General features: G+C 39.7%; 2 protein-coding genes across 3 annotated transcripts in view; both read right to left on the reverse strand.

Annotated features, from left to right (window-relative positions):
- Positions 1-17416, reverse strand: part of LOC127652091 (adhesion G protein-coupled receptor L3-like) — a 156878-nt gene that overhangs the window by 108744 nt on the left and 30718 nt on the right. Inside the window, exons 2-3 of the mRNA XM_052138153.1 lie at positions 9793-9940; positions 822-1035 (exon numbers count right to left, since the gene is read on the reverse strand). Of these exons, the coding sequence (XP_051994113.1) occupies positions 822-1035; positions 9793-9916 (338 nt within the window). The 5' untranslated portion in view covers positions 9917-9940. The remainder of the gene's footprint in view (positions 1-821; positions 1036-9792; positions 9941-17416) is intronic.
- Positions 1-17416, reverse strand: part of LOC127652078 (histidine-rich glycoprotein-like) — a 133654-nt gene that overhangs the window by 37226 nt on the left and 79012 nt on the right. The window contains exon 1 of one of the 2 annotated variants that reach the window (XM_052138136.1): positions 8896-9153. The exons of the other annotated variant lie outside the window; for it this stretch is intronic. The gene's annotated coding sequence lies outside the window, so the exon portion shown is untranslated. Of the gene's footprint in view, positions 1-8895; positions 9154-17416 lie in introns of those variants that run through there. 2 annotated transcript variants of the gene reach the window in all.

The raw sequence follows: 17416 nt of genomic DNA on the forward strand, positions 1-17416 counted from the left end.
ATGACAATTATTATTTGTCAAAAATGTTCATATTTTTGAAGGCGTTCTTTTTTTCTCTATGTTTTTTTCTATGTTTATTTATATATTTTTAACTTCAAATATATAAATCAAATAAATAAATAGGTATAACTATGATTTCCTTTTAAGGATTTAAAAAATATTTTGGTTATATATAACAAGATAATAAATCTAATTTTAGAATAAAACTATTTAAAAAACTATGTTTATTTTAAGTAAAAAATTATGATTTTTACTGTATGTTTTTAACCATAAACATGTATATTATGTTTACCAAGACAATACATGCACTTACGGTAAAATGTTCTTAAAAATTATAGTGAAAAACAATAATTGCTTTTTTAATGAACAATGTTGTTTAATTAATGTTTACTGCATATACAGTGCATATGTAGCATATGTAGTGAACTGTAAAAAATTGACATCCCATAATGCCTGAAACATGGTCAGCCACATCATGATTTTGTTGTTGTTGTTGTTGTTTTCACAGTAAAGAGAGGCATTATCAAGACACATACTCTTGAGATTTTCGGCACCTCAGACAAGCGTGCTTTAACAAGTAGTTGTTCAGTTCAGTCCTGTTAATCCTATGTGGATTTTTCTGTTGATATAATGCAGTCGTCACTCACGTAAATAACTAAACTGTGTGCACAGAATGAAATACATTCTCAGAGGAGGAGTAACAACACTATTTAGCTGCAGTGTGTGTGTGCAGTCATATACGATCACATACAAAGGCACACATAACTACAGCCTATGAGACGACAATAGAGCGCAAAGTGTTTGTGAATGTATCTCTGTACCTGAGGCCCATAATCTTGTAGGCATCTGGCAGATAGCAGTGAGTGTTCTCCATCTGAGCGGGGTCCGAGTCACAGATCTTGTCATCTGTGCGGCCATAATTGCCGGTCTCGATCATAATGACATCGGTGCCCGGGCAGCGCAGTTCGATAGGATAACCCTCACATGACAACTCTCGACGCACCACAGCCATCGGCACCGGAGCACGACTTAAAACTGCAGAGAGAGAAAGAGAGAAAAATATTGTAAAAATGTATATTACAAAGATTACAGCAGACTATGAAAAAACGTAAATGTTCTTCAGCTTATTTTGATGCACTCTTTACAAGATTTTTTTTTTTTACATTTATGGGCTAATAATTTTGTTTTTAAATCAGATACAAAATAAATAAGAATTACAAAATTACAAAAATATATTTTTTTTTTTATGTCAAATACATCACTCTAAGTCATTCATTAACATAAACACTCAATCTGAATAACTAGATTTAATATTTACTATCATTTACCCAGAAAATGAAATCAACATCAAATGTTTTAGGCAATAATGCATTTACAGTAACTAGGCCTGGAATAGCATATTACGTAAAACCATATTATAATCTCTTTACTGTGCAATATTCTCTCATGCATTATGCGTTTGTATGTATGTTATGTAAATAAATATTTACTTGTAAATAAATACTGTTAAAACAGAATATACCCAATTTGCACAAACTCGTACATGTTTCTTTTTGGCAGATGCTATTTGCACTCTGGTTCAAATAATGGTGTTACACCACATTGCAAATAGTGGCAATTATTATTTGCACCCCATCCCCGGTGCAAATAATGGTACTAATTGCACCCTGGTGCACATAGTGTCAGATACTATTTGTGCCCCAACCCTGGTGCAAATAATGGTAGATATTAATTGCACCATGGTGCACATGGTGTCAGATACTATTTGCGCACCAACCCTGGTGCAAATAATGGTAGATACTAATTGCACCCTGGTGCACACAGTGGCAGATACTATTTGCGCCCCAACCCCGGTGCAAATAATGGTAGATACTAATTGCACCCTGGTGCGCATAGTGTCAGATACTATTTACGCCCCAACCCCGGTGCAAATAATGGTAGATACTAATTGCACCCTGGTGCGCATAGTGTCAGATACTATTTAGCTCCAACCCGGTGCAAATAATGGTAGATACTAATTGCACCCTGGTGCGCATAGTGTCAGATACTATTTGCGCCCCAACCCCGGTGCAAATAATGGTAGATACTAATTGCACCCTGGTGCACATAGTGTCAGATACTATTTGCGCACCAACCCCGGTGCAAATAATGGTAGATACTAATTGCACCCTGGTGCACATAGTGGCAGATACTATTTGCGCCCCAACCCAGGTGCAAATAATGGTAGATACTAATTGCACCCTGGTGCACATAGTGGCAGATACTATTTGCGCACCAACCACGGTGCAAATAATGGTAGATACTAATTGCACCCTGGTGCACATAGTGGCAGATACTATTTGTGCCCCAACCCCGGTGCAAATAATGGTAGATACTAATTGCACCCTGGTGCACATAGTGTCAGATACTATTTGCGCACCAACCCCGGTGCAAATAATGGTAGATACTAATTGCACCCTGGTGCACATAGTGGCAGATACTATTTGCGCCCCAACCCCGGTGCAAATAATGGTAGATACTAATTGCACCCTGGTGCACATAGTGGCAGATACTATTTGCTCCCAACCCCGGTGCAAATAATGGTAGATACTAATTGCACCCTGGTGCACATAGTGTCAGATACTATTTGTGCACCAACCCGGTGCAAATAATGGTAGATACTAATTGCACCCTGGTGCACATAGTGTCAGATACTATTTGTGCACCAACCCCGGTGCAAATAATGGTAGATACTAATTGCACCCTGGTGCACATAGTGGCAGATACTATTTGCGCACCAACCCCGGTGCAAATAATGGTAGATACTAATTGCACCCTGGTGCACATAGTGTCAGATACTGTTTGCGCCCCAACCCCGGTGCAAATAATGGTAGATACTAATTGCACCCTGGTGCACATAGTGGCAGATACTATTTGCGCCCCAACCCCGGTGCAAATAATAGTAGTAATAGTAATAGTAGTGTCAGATACTATTTCGGATCAACAGACCTGTCCTCCGAATCAAACCCCTGGATATTCACCGTGACCAAATCATTGTGATGAAATCAACAGTTATATAAATTTGTATCTATTATTCGAAGGAAATATTAATAGTGGAATCAGGAAATTGAATAGGAAAAGAGTGGGACAAAATGCAGATTCGGACCGTGGTTGCTAGGACAACAGTACGCATTCACACATGGTCTTTACAGCGATGCCTATTATCTAGTTTGTTGTATATACCTGTGGATCCACCAGACAATTGGGGTGCAAATACCTGCACTGTGTGGCAGATACTATTTACAACGGGTGCACATAGACACTCTGCTTAGGTATTGTCTATATAATATATTTAAATGCTCACATATCCAAAACAAATCCCTTTTTGTTGAAGTAAACTTGGCCAATAAAGCTAGAAATAGAAAATGGAGGACCAGGCATTTTTTGCCTGCCCATGGAGAATTTCGTCATTTTTTTTTAAGGGTAGGGTTAAGTCTATGGTGTGTGTGTGTCCATTTGGATAGTAGGGGATAAACATGTCTGTGTTTAAGAGAGAAAACAAGTGCAAAGAGCATTACAGGAATACCTCACTGGAGGAACACTATTCTTTCATTATAGAATATAAAGATGTCATACTTGTACCAAAAGTCACATCTCTCTAGTGGTCAGGTCGCCAGTAATAATCTCTCTTTAAATTATAGCTGTTCACACTTAAATCAAAAATTAAATTTTTTTACCGCCAGCCCTTTCCTGTTACCGTAGCAACGCACTCCTTTCCCTTGCATGACGTATAGCCATAGACACACACCAACACAATAAACACCACAGTAGTGCCTCAGACAAAGACACAGACGCACGTATGCTCTTATGAAATGAATCTAAAGGATGTGAATGACACTTGACTGTCTGCACGAGTTAATTGCATATTCCGCTGCTGCCTCTGATTAGCATACAGGAGAGAGAATAAATAAAGCATGGGGGTGAAAGACTCCTCCAATCAGGATTCAGGATGATACTCTCATCACTGTAATCATTTGTAGGATGACACATACTGACAGCACCAGAACGCTTCTTATTCGAACAGAACGCAAAGGCCAGCAGAAATGACTATGTGCATAAGTGTGTGGGCAGGGCTGAATGTATGGAACTGAAATGGCAAATGGGTATAATGTGGGTTATTGGTTTAAATAGGATTGAGTGCAGCCAGGATGGCTGCTGTCGGGGTGGAACAGCATTTCAGCGCCCTTGAGACCAGTAGAAGGTGAGCGTGAGAGAACAGAAGCAATCAATGGCAGTGAGAAAAAAGCAGAGCGAGTGAGTGAATGTGTGTATTACTGAGATATAGAGAACGTCAATGAGAGACAGAAGATAGAAACAGGTGTTGAAGGAGGTGAGAGGGACACTGAGCGATTGTTAAAGGAACAGTTCAACCAAAAATAAATTAGTTCATTATTTAATTACCCTCAAGTAATTCCAAAATGACTTGACTTTTTCCGTGGAACACAAATGGTGAATTTTTGATAAATATTCTGGCTGCATTTTTTGCATAATAAAAGTGAGTGAGGACTGGGGCTGTCAAGCTCCAAAAGGACAAAAAAGTAACAAAAAATATCATTAAAGTGGCCTTTACAAATTGTGCGCTATCTGATAGCTACTGTATGTGTGAGAAACTAAAATCTAAGTCGTTATTCACTGAAACTCTTGACATCCACACTAACTCTCCTTACAATATTCATGAGAGAAGTAACAATGTCCGATTCACTTCACAAAACCATTCTACAAAATGACTATCAGAAATGCAAAACTTCTGCCATGCTATAATGTGTGTATATGATGTTATGTATTTAAATTAACTGAATTATAATATTTACTATATTTTATATTTATAATAATTGTAACTATCTTCATTTGGGGGCTATATATACTGTGTGTGTATATATATATATATATATATGTATATATTAGGGCTGTCAACCGATTCAAATTTTTTATTGAATTAATTACATGGTGTCCCAATTAAACTAATCGCATATACAAAAGCTCCTCATATAACAATAATTCAAAATATAATGATGAAATAATTATATATAGTTATCTTTAAATATTAAAAAATTATATATATATAATATATATATTAGGGCTGTCGATTTAACGCGTTAATTCCGTGTGATTAATTTTATAAAAAATAATGCGTTAAAAAAATGTATGCAATTAATTGCAATGCCCCCGGACCGTAATATGGAAGATTCCTGAGAAATGCAAGCTTGTAGTACCACCTGTTTACTCCAGAGGGCAGTAAGTGAAACTTCAGCTGTGTGGCAACGCACAGTTTATACAGTGAACAAAACACTTCAGCAGCAACAACACAAACATGCGTTACATTCTTGCGTTCAAAACACTTGATGGAGCGCAAATCCGAACTAAGAGATCTCAAGATGTGTTTTAAGTATTAAACTATATTTAACGTGACACAGTGACCTAAACATGTATGTTTATGACGCAACACACCCGAGACGCTACACAAAGCATGTCTGACACAGGTGTTCATTGACGGGTCCTTCAAGCCCTCATAATAAATCTCCAACTGATTGACAAATTCACTTGTGAAATGGATTGCTGTGAACTGTTAATCAATGATTGACTTATGATCAATAATATGGTAGTAAACAATACATTGTATTCTAAAGCCTATTCTATATATATATATATATATATATATATATATATATATATTAGGGCTGTCACTTACTGCCCCCTGGAGTAAACAGGTGGTACTACAAGCTTGCATTTCTCAGGAATCTTCCTTGTTACAGTCCGGGGGTATTACGATTAATTGCGTAAATTTTTTTAACACGTTATTTTTTATAAAATTAATCACTCTGGATTTACGCATTAAATCGACAGCTCTTTTAATATATATATATATATATATATATATATATATTTATTTATTATATATATTTTTTTATATCACCGGGACTTTTTTCGGTTACGTTCGCACACAGTTCAGTTATTTACGAGAGTGACAACTAGGGATGCACTGATACCACTTTTTCTCTTCTGATCCAATTCCGATACCAGTGTTGTTTTTTGCATAATCAGTTTAGTATATCTTTACATTATTGTGTGGAACTAATTGAGAGTACTCTTTAATATGTAAAGAAACACAAACCTCTAACTACACATTATTTCAATATAAATGTGTAGCTTATTAAGAAACACTTTATTATTAACTAGTATGCTGGATAATAAAGCAGCAAAATTAACAGTAATTCCAGTATAAGTCATAATTTTTTGGGGGGGGAAATTTTTTCAGCTTGTATCTGGACTTTAAAGGATTAAGATCTCTTTTTTATTCAATTTAGTTGTAAGATATCAGCTCACTTTTCATTCACAGTTATTTTTTGGAACCCATTCAACTTAAATATTGTTATAAATTGTAAACAAATGATAATAATAATAATAACAATATATTATAATGGTAATATATAGTAATATATCTCAATCGTGCACCTTTAACTTTTAAACCCTCACGCTTTTATTTTGACATTCTGAACTCTCCAGGAAGTCCTGTATGTGTCTGTTTGTAGGCAAGTTCACAGTAGTTTAATTCGCTTCTAATTCAAATTCTGGTAAAAATGCACATCTGGTGCCGTTCTAAATGCATATTATAAGTGAAACGAACTTTTGAGCATCTACATCTGAGATGTTCGTTAGTCGAGCTCAAATATTGTGCAACGCGTGAAGTCTAAAAATAGCCGCAAGCGTGTGTGTAAACAGAGCACTTGATCTGTACATGCATTTGATATATTTACATATTAAACAGCCTTTTGTGATTCACAGAACTATTGCACATCTTCAAGTGTCTTTGAATAAAATGCACGAGTTATATGAACTGCTTTAATGGCATTTTATGGTTCTTTTTTTTTGTCATTTATTGTAACGAGCGAACAGCACAGTCTTCAGAATTTCTCCTTTTGTGTTCTAATGGGTGTGAAACAATGGGTGAACTGTTCCTTTAAGGCTTGTGTTGAACGTTGTCCTGATGTTTTTAAAACATTCCCCTTTTGGCCAATTACCCAGTGTCCTCTGAGCTCAAAACGTTATGCTAAAGGTCCCCTTGAGGGACCAACATGCACACACGGACATTCTCACATGTGCAACACACACACACACACACACACACACACACACACACACACACACACACACACACACACACACACACACACACACACACATAAAGCGTCTAGACATCTGCATCTCTGATTATTGATCTGTCAGATCCTCTTACATCTGCACTCTATCTCACGCACTTTTAACAGGTTCACACACATTCACACATTTTTATAGTTATAGATCGGCCCGTAAAATGGCTCGTTCACAGAAAAATCAACCATCTATATTTCATCTTTCACTCGAAATGGAGCCTCCTATTAAAAGGCTTTGAGAGTTATTTGTGTTTGTTTGTTTGTTCATATTTCTCTCTCCGATATGTTTGTGTTTGTGTGTTTCTGTGTATGTGTGAATAAAGCGTTTTGATCATAGCTGATGCGCAGTGGTTGTGAAATTCAGTGATTGCTCATGAATCATTTATTGCTACGAGTAGAGATGTCTCAATTAGTAGTTTCCAAAACTTTTAATAAGACAAAAAAAAACTTCGGTCTGGTTTGGCTCGTCTGACAGTCTACACTTCAAGGTTGGGGGGATAACTAATCAAATAAAAGCAGTAAGACATCTCATTTATCCATCGCTGCTTAAACAACACAGCAAGGAAATAATTGGGTTTTGTGTGTGGGTGTGCAGCTCTAAACAATAAGGCTTTTTCTCTGTTGGCCCAGTTATGCCAGGTTCACACGTCCTCCGTGAGAGGGGCGTGAGCGGGGCGTGAGCAGGGCGTAAGCGGCGCTTTATGGTTTCGGCATGTATATAGTGTATATAGGCATACAGTATAGACACAAAATTAACCAATCACAACCAGAAGTCCACATGACTGCGATTGTCTGTATGCTACTTGCTTATGTCACGTTGACAGTTGTGGTGGGCATGTTGAAGGAAGCTCTGTGGCAGGAGGACGCTGAGAGGATGACTGCACCGGCTCGGTCTTCTTGCCGTCGAAGACGGAGCAACTTTCTGCTCTTAAGTTTATTCTGTGCACTGTCAAGTGCTTCATCAGATTTGTCGTGTTGCCAGGCTTGGCAGCAATTATCTTGTCACAGATATTGCATCGCACGCTGTTGGCAACAAGCCTGGTGAAATGTAGCCACACTTTTGATCTTTTCCACATCTTTCACATGTATGGGGCTTGAGACGCATACACACTATAGCCTCACGTGTGAGCCGCGTCTCTCGGCGAAAATTAGTGTTTTTCCTTGATGCCTAAACACAGCCGGCACTTTTAGATTTGGGCACATGTAGCATGCTACATGCTTATCACTTACGTTGATGAGATTAACCCCTTAGGTATCGAAATTTGGTACCGAACAACAAGATATTTTTTGATACTCGATAATTTAGGCAATTCGGTCAGTGCCTAAAATGTGTCGAACTCGATACCCAGCCCTAGTGGGAGTGTTAAAATGCATATAGGGGATGCAATGTAATAATGTAGACACTGGCCTGACTGGGCAAATCAACTATTTTATCAACTGGCTCTAAACCCTCACACACTGGCCCCGGATCATCAGGCCTCTATTGTTGAGCCATGATGTGTGTGTCTGTGTGTGTGTGTCTGTGTGTGTGTATGAGAGTGTGTGTGTGTGTGTGAGATAGTGTGTGTGTGTGTGTTTGTGTGAGAGAGAGTGTGTGTGTGTGTGAGACTGTGTGTGTGTGTGTGTGTGTATGTGTGAGCGTATATTTATCACTTTGTGGGGACCAAATGTCCCCATAAGTATAGTAAAACCCGAAATTTTTGACCTTGTGGGGACATTTTGTCGGTCCCCATGAGGAAAACAGCTTATAAATCATACTAAATTATGTTTTTTGAAAATGTAAAAATGCAGAAAGTTTTCTGTGAGGGTTAGGTTTAGGGGTAGGGTTAGGTTTAGGGGATAGAATATAAAGTTTGTACAGTATAAAAACCATTATGTCTATGGAAAGTCCCCATAAAACATGGAAACACAACATGTGTGTGTGTGTGTGTGTGTGTGTGTGTGTGTGTGTGTGTGTGAGAGACTGTGTGAGAGAGTGTGTGTGTGTATGTATGTGTGTGTGTGAGGGTGTGTGCGTGTTTTTGTGATTTACGAGGACAATTTTGTAAGTTACAAATTAGTAATTACAAGGGTATTATGCTATAAATGTGATTTATGAGGACATTTCTAGTGTCCCCATAATTCAAATTGCTTATAAATCATACTAAACAATGTTTTATTGAAAATGTAAAAATGCAGAAAGTTTTCTGTGATGATTAGGTTTAGGGGTTGGGTTAGGTTTAGAGGATAGAATCTATAGTTTGTACAGTATAAAAGTCATTATGTCTATGGAAAGTCCTCATAATGATAGGTAGACCAACATGTGTGTGTGTGAGTGTGTATTTATCACTTTGTGGGGACCATATGTCCCCATAAGGATAGTAAAACCAGAAATGTTTGACCTTGTGGGGACATTTTGTCGGTCCCCATGAGGAAAACAGCTTATAAATCATACTAAATTATGTTTTTGGAAAATGTAAAAATGCAGAAAGTTTTCTGTGAGGGTTAGGTTTAGGGGATAGAATATATAGTTTGTACGGTATAAAAACAGTGTGTGTGTGTGTGTGTGTGTGTGTGTGTGTGTGTGTGTGTGTGTGTGTGTGTGTGTGTGTGTGTGTCTTACCAAGTGTGACGGGTGTGAAGAGGGTGAAGAGGAAAAATAGGTGTGTGGACCACATGACCACTGATGACCCCGATGACCTCTGCACTGACTCGCTGAAGTTCAGTCTCACACACCTTAGATCCATGGAGTTCCTCTATGACACACACACCTAAAGCAAGACGAACAACACACACAAAGTGAAGAGAGTGTTAATGTTTTTCTCTTTTATTCTACAAATGCAAGGAAAAGTTTCCTTTAAAGGTTTAAAGACAACACAATGTCAAAACTGACTCAATTTACTTTCTTAATATATGTTCCTGGCCTTTATGCATGATCTATCAGTGCATGTTATTATCAAGAAAAAAAAATGTTTGGTTTCATAATCTTTCATCAAAATGTAATCACTTTCTCTGCCTCTCAAATGACTTCTTTTCAGCTGATGCAACCAAAGTCACAGGCTGGGAAAAATGATTTCAACCAATAATAGCCTATCCAATCAAATCTCAATGGATCAAATCAAGTCTACCCATCATTATTGAATATGAATACCAGAAATAATCAGAAATATGTCTCATTACAGAAGTTAAATGAGATGCGAAAAGCTTTAAAGATTCAGAAGTTAAGGAATGTGTTTGGTTAGCATACATTAGTATGTTTCCTTGGTAACACTTTACAATAAGGTTGTATTTGTGGTAAGCCCTGGCATGATGTTCTGGGTACACGCGTGAACACGCTGTTGTCAGTGCTCTTAGAGCGGCTCACGTTAGAGGTCTGCCTGTTTCGGGTTCGAATCCCAGAGCGTGCTGAGTGACTCCAGTCAGGTCTCCTAAGCAACCAAATTCGCCCGGTTGCTAGGGAGCGTACAGTCACATGGGGTAACCTCCTCGTGATCGCGATAAGGTAGTTTGCTCTCAGTGGGGCATGTGGTGAGTTATGCGTGACAACAAATACTCAAATAATATTTGTTGTAATTATTATTATAATACAAATAATAATAATAATACTGTATACATGATAAATGCTTCAGCAATTATCATAATAGGACATTTTGATACGTCACATCCCTAATTTTTAACATTAAAAGTTGTGTCTAAACATTAGGTCATTCATTATAAACTACCATGAACTACAATAAACACTTGTAAATGTAGACAGTAACATTATCCAAGACAAATATATTATTAAAAATATCTATATAATTATTAGTTCTCGATACGTAATGCATTAACAGATATAAACGAATAGAGCATTACGGTAAAGTGTTTCATAAATAACTAAATTCACTAGGAAGGAATTCTAGCCACTGATAACATGTTTTATTTGCATATTTGATGAGTTACTGCCGCCTAGATCTCTTGAACATTAATTGTGCCAGGCAACAAGCTTTCACTCGCAATTTGCGGCAGGCAAATGAAGCTAAACATTTGCCCCCCAGACAAGCAGAGGATGGAACCCAGATCAAATTATCTGTCATATCTGTCGACGCTCTCACTGATTTTTTTAATCACGCCTGTGAAATGAAGTCGATAAGACTGAAAAACAAATCCATAGAATTTCATAGACATTATTGATTTTTGTGTGTGTTTGTCCATTCAACCAGTATATCACCAACAACTGTGTGTGCAGGCGAAAAGTAATGTTTGTGTGTGTGTGTGTGTGTGTGTGTGTGTGTGTGTGTGTGTGTGTAAGTTGTTGTGTGTATGTGTCATTTTTTGTGAGTGTGTGTGTGTTTTGTGTGTGTGTGTGTGTTTGTGTGCATCTTTGTGTGTGTGTTGTGTGTTTTGTGTGTGTGTGAGAGAGTGTGTGTGTGTGTGTGTGTGTGTGTTGTGTGAGTGTTTGTGTGTATTTGTGTGTGTGAGTTGTTGTGTGTGTGTGTGTGTGTCTGTTTTGTGAGTGTGTGTGTGTGTGTTGTGTGTGTGTGTGTGTGTGTGTGTGTGTGTGTGTGTAAGTTGCTGTGTGTGTTGTGTGGCTGTGTGTGTGTCTGTGTAAGTTGTTGTGAGTGTGAGTGTGAGTGTGTGTTGTGTGTGTGTGTGTGTGAGTGGTTGTGTGTGTTGTGTGGCTGTGTGTGTGTGTGTGTGTGTGTGTGAGTTGTTGTGTGTGTGTTGTGTGTGTGTGTGTGTCTGCGAGAGTGTGTGTGTGTTTGTGTGCGTGTGTTTGTGTGTGTGTGTGTGTGTGTGTGTGTTTGTAAGTTGTTGTGTGAGTGTTTGTGTGTGTCTGTGTGTGTGTGAGTGTGTGTTTTGAGTGTGTGTGTGTGTGTGTGTGTGTGTGTGTGTGTTGTGTGTGTGTGTGTGTGTGTGTGTGTGTGAGAGTGTGTGTGTGTGTGTGTGTGTGTGTTTGTAAGTTGTTGTGTGTGTGTGTGTGTGTTGTGTGTTTTGTGTGTGTGTGTGTGTGTGTGTGTGTGTAAGTTATTGTGTGAGTGTTTGTGTGTGTCTGTGTGTGGGTGTCGGTTTGTGTGTGTGTGTGTGTGTGTGTGTCACAGTAAAGACTGAGGCATGACAGCACAGGATGTCAAAACTTGAGAAGACACATGTGGAGCTCTGCTACTAATGCCCTTTACCACCACTTAATGCATCTGTCCTCCTTCCCAAACACACACACACACCCACACACACACACACATACACACACACACACACACACACACAGATGGTTATATATGGCCTGCCCGCACTGAACATCTTTACCTTATTAAAAATAAAGCACTATAAAGCCACTGTCTCATTAAACTTACATAAACACTCAACAATGCCACTCTGTCATAGACACACACACATTCTCTCTGTCTCTCTCTCTCTCTCTCTCACACACACACACACACACATGCATTGTTTAAAGTCCTCCTATGTTCTCTCTCTTTTCTTTGTCTCACGCTCTCATACACACACTTCTGTTTGAGTGATTGATGGCTGCTTAACTAAAGCGGACAGGAGGGTTTGGACCAGATGTCCCACATTATACACATGAACATATGGACATATGGACATATGCTCACAGTACCAGTAAAATGTGTGTGTGTGTGTGTGTGTGTGTGTGTGTGTGTGTGTGTGTGTGTGTGTGTGTGTGTGTGTGTGTGTAATCAAATAGCCATGTAATCATGCTAACAGTAAATTCCTAGTCAAATGTTTTCAGTTGTTTGTGTGTTTGAAAGTCCGAGACAGACTCAAGTCAGTTCAACATATGCACGGTGTCGTACCCGTCAATCATGTGTATGCGTCTCCAGTCGATTCCAAAATTCACTTCATTGTTTAGCATTATGCCATTTTACCATATGCTAATCTTAATCACTTAATTACCCAATTAGCTACTTCAGCACAACCAGTGTGCGGCCACTGCAGCATGTATAAGACTGATTCAGCACCTCGGGGTGATCCTCATGGGTGCCGTTTTTCACTCAGAAGCTTTACAGATGCTTTAAGAACTCATGATGGCTGTTGGCTGAAAGTCAACTGACCAATTCATGGACAGTCAGAGCAGAACCTTATTAAACCTTATGTTTACCATTCAGCCTGTTCCTGCATGTTGGCATGCTCTCTGCCAGTCTTTCACATCGCTGTTGGGTGACTTTATGCCACTCCTGCCGCAAACATTCAAGCATCTCTGCTTTGTTTGATGGCTTGTGGCCGTCCATCTTCCTCTTGATCATGGCCAGCCCAATCTGGAGATTGGGCTGGCCATGACAGGGTCTTGATCCGGTGGTCCTCCATCCATCCCTTGATTGATCTGTCTGTGTGGCATGGAGCGTTGTCCTGCTGGAGAAACCAATCCTCAGAGTTGGGGAACATTGTCAGAGCAGAATGAAGCAAGTCTTCTTCCGGGATAACCTTGTGTGTGACTTGATTCATGCGTCCTTCACAAAGATTAATCTGCCCGATTCCAGCCTTGTGGAAGCACCTCCAGATCATCACCGATCCTCCACCTGGTCATCTAAAGGTTAGCCGGAGACCTGGAGAGACGTTCAAGCCACAGTGTCTCGCACCCCCTGTGAAATTTGGTGGAGGATCGGTGGTGACCCAACAGCAATGTGAAAGACTGGCAGAGAGCATGCCAAGACACATGAAAGCTGTGATTGAAAATCAGGATTATTCCAGCAAATATTGATTTAACACACATTAATATTGTGTTGTTTAAGTTTCTTTGCATTACTCGAGGTCTGAAAACACGGCATCTTTTGTGTTATTTTGACCAGTTGCCATTGTCGGCAAATAAATGCTCTAAATGTGTGATTTGGGAGAAATGTTGTCTGTACTTTATAGAATAAAACACAAATGTTCATTTTACTCAAACACATACATATAAATAGTAAATCTAAAGAAACATATATATATATATATATGATATTTACATATGACCAGGACACTCTAAACCACCCAGTAGTCCTATAATAGTATCCTTTTACAGTACATGCAGCATTTAATCCCTCTTCTAGCACACTCGCTCACTGTCACTTTCATTCTCTCTGATAATCTATAATGCCATATGGCAGTTTCGGACTCGATTGTGCTGCAGGGAGCTGTACATATATGGTGGATTTTGGATATAAATTATTGCACAGAGAACATGCCGCAGTCCTGTTTTTTGTCTGGCATGGCATGACCTTACGAGCTCCCATCACCCCCTGCAGCTCTGTATGCCCAGTAATGAGAGAGACAACCTCTCTCTCTTTCTCTCTCTCTCTCTTTCTCTCTGTCTCTCTCTCTCTCTGGCTCTCTCGCTCTCTCTCTCTCTCTTCTAAGTGAGCGCCTGCCTGAACCTCCAAATCAGGGAATCTCACAGTGATGGCAAACAATTAGAAAGACACAACTATGTACCCCCCACCATCTCTCTCTCTCTCTCTCTCTCTCTCTCTCTCTCTCTCTCACTGTTCCTCCATGTGTCTCTTCCTATCACTGTCACTCTTTCTCTCTAGTTTTGGTCTTGTAGCATGACTGATGGTCAGATGGTCAGAGATATACACTCATTTGACCAGGAAACATATTTATTTGATCACACACACTTTACTGAAACTCTGCCAGCAAGACATCACATAACATTTAATGCTTCACTCTCTGAATCGTAATTACGACCAACAATTTCACTTGGAGTAATGGTTCACCCAAAAATGAAAGGGCTGTCATCGTTTACTCACTCCCATGTCATGTTTCGTGGAACACGTCAATAGAACTTTTGGAATTGTTTTTGTTATGCAGCTCTTTCCATCTGTTTATGGTGACTAGGTGTTGTCAAGCTCCAAAAAGGACCATAAATCACTACAAAAACTGTCCGTATGACTTATGCATTTTATTCCAAATCTTAAGAAGCCGTGCGACGGCTTTGAGTGAGGAACAGACTGAGATTTTAAAAGAATACGTCACCCATAAATCATAATTCTCTCATCATTTACAAACACATATGACTTTCTTCATGTGCATGCGTCAAGCGCAAGGAAGTGTAATCGAGCTTCTCTCATGAATCTCGTGACATCTGTTTCTCACCCGAAACGGTCGTATCACTTCAGAAGACATGTATTGAACCACTCGAGTCATACGGATTACTTTTGTGCTGCTTTTATGTCCTTTTCAGAGCTTGGACGATTTGGACCCCCATTGACTTGCATTGTATGGATGAGCTGTACCTTTACATTTCAAGTATGAATGTAAAATGCGGTCACACACACACACACACACACACACACACACACACACACACACAGACACACACACACACAGACACACACACACTCACACACACAGACACACTCACACACACACACACACACACAGACACACACACACTCACACACACAGACACACTCACACACACACACACACTCACACACACTCACACACACAGACACACACACACACAGACACACACACACTCACACACACAGACACACTCACACACACACACACACACACACAGACACACACACACTCACACACACACACACACACACACACACACACACACACACACACACACACACACACACACACACACACACACACACACACACACACACACACACACACACACACACAGACAAACATACCCATATCTATTTTTTACTAAAGAGCAGGAAAAGTTTAAAGGGAGTTTTTGATTTATAATGATGGCGTGGGTGACGCATGTTTATGAAACTCTTTCTGTGCCTCAAAGAGTCATAAATCTTTATTCATTTCCCCCCATGTTTCAATAATTCAAGATTCAGAATACTGAAATCACTATTAATCTCAGAGGCACGCGCGCACACGCACACGCACTGCGAGCGCTGCGTTCAGTTCCTCTAGCCTTTGCTCATAATAGATTCTGTGTCTGTCTCTGGCTCACACTTCATGCTGCCAATACGACTGAGACTCTCTGATTTATCTTTTATTATGTACAACAGTCTACTTCTAAAGCACTGCGCTCTCTCTCTCTCTCTCTCTATCGTATACACAAACACACAAACAGAGGCTACATTCACGTATCCGTGGACTCCTGCAGTCCCTCACACATGCACAAACACACAAAATAACAAACTGAATCACTGATCAAGACTGTGACAACGCTTGTGCATAAAACCACATGCAAGCACAATCATGCATTAAGACATTCAGACAATAATGCACATATAGGCTACACACACACACACACACACACACAATGCAGATTCTGCAATACAGAGGGAATTCAATTAAGTAGTTTTTTTCCTCCACCTTAAAAACTGTAGATAAGCTGTAATTATTGCAACACATGCCATATCATTTCACAGCTTCATTTGGGTCAATGTTAAAACTTTGCAAAAGATATAAAACATTGCTTTTGTCCCTTAGATTCTTTCGCATGGCAAATTTGTGTATTCACTGTTGAAGTGCTTTGTCCTGATTTGTTGGCTGTTGGGCACTTCATTGGGCAGAGTGGGGCACTGGCACAGTGCTGTCACCCAACATTCATCTAGAGTCAGCTACAGGCTAGACGCTCCTTCAACCAAGGGCTGATATGGCCAGAAATGAATGCGTGCCGTGGGTTTAAAGAGACGCTGGGGCTGATAGTGTTGTGGATAGTCTAAAGGAACAGCACAGCTTCAGGATGTGAACATATTCAGTCTCTCAAGCCTAATGTAGATTAAAGGGACAGTTCACCTAAAATGAAAATCCTCTCATCATTTACTCACCCTCAAGCCATCGCAGATGTGTATGACTTTCTTTCTTCTGCAGAACACAATGAATGATTTTCAGAAGAATATCTCAACTCTCAAGGTCCAAAAATGCAAATGAATCGTGATCAGAACTTTGAAGCTCCGTAAAGCATATAAAAGCAGCATAAAAGTCACCAATTGAACTCCAGTTGTTTAATCCATATCTTCAAAAGCGAAATGATAGGTACATGCAGGGCTGGACTGGTAATCTGGCATACCGGGCATTTTCCCGGTGGGCCGACACACTTTGGGGGCGATCAGGGGCGGACTGGCCATCGGGAGTAATGGGCCGAATGGGCCGCAATAAGCTAAAATGAGCTGCCGCATTATGCAGAACGGATCACAAAACAGTGCTGCGATATGCAGAAAAGGACAGCGTACAACTCACCCCACCCCACCCCCTCCCCCCCTTAACCTTTGGGCTAGTTGCTATGTAAAATCCCATGCTTATTTCTCTTCCCAGTCCAGTCCTGGGTATGTGTAAGA

This window comes from Xyrauchen texanus, chromosome 11 (assembly GCF_025860055.1).
Source record: "Xyrauchen texanus isolate HMW12.3.18 chromosome 11, RBS_HiC_50CHRs, whole genome shotgun sequence".
Taxonomy (NCBI): Eukaryota; Metazoa; Chordata; class Actinopteri; order Cypriniformes; family Catostomidae; genus Xyrauchen; species Xyrauchen texanus.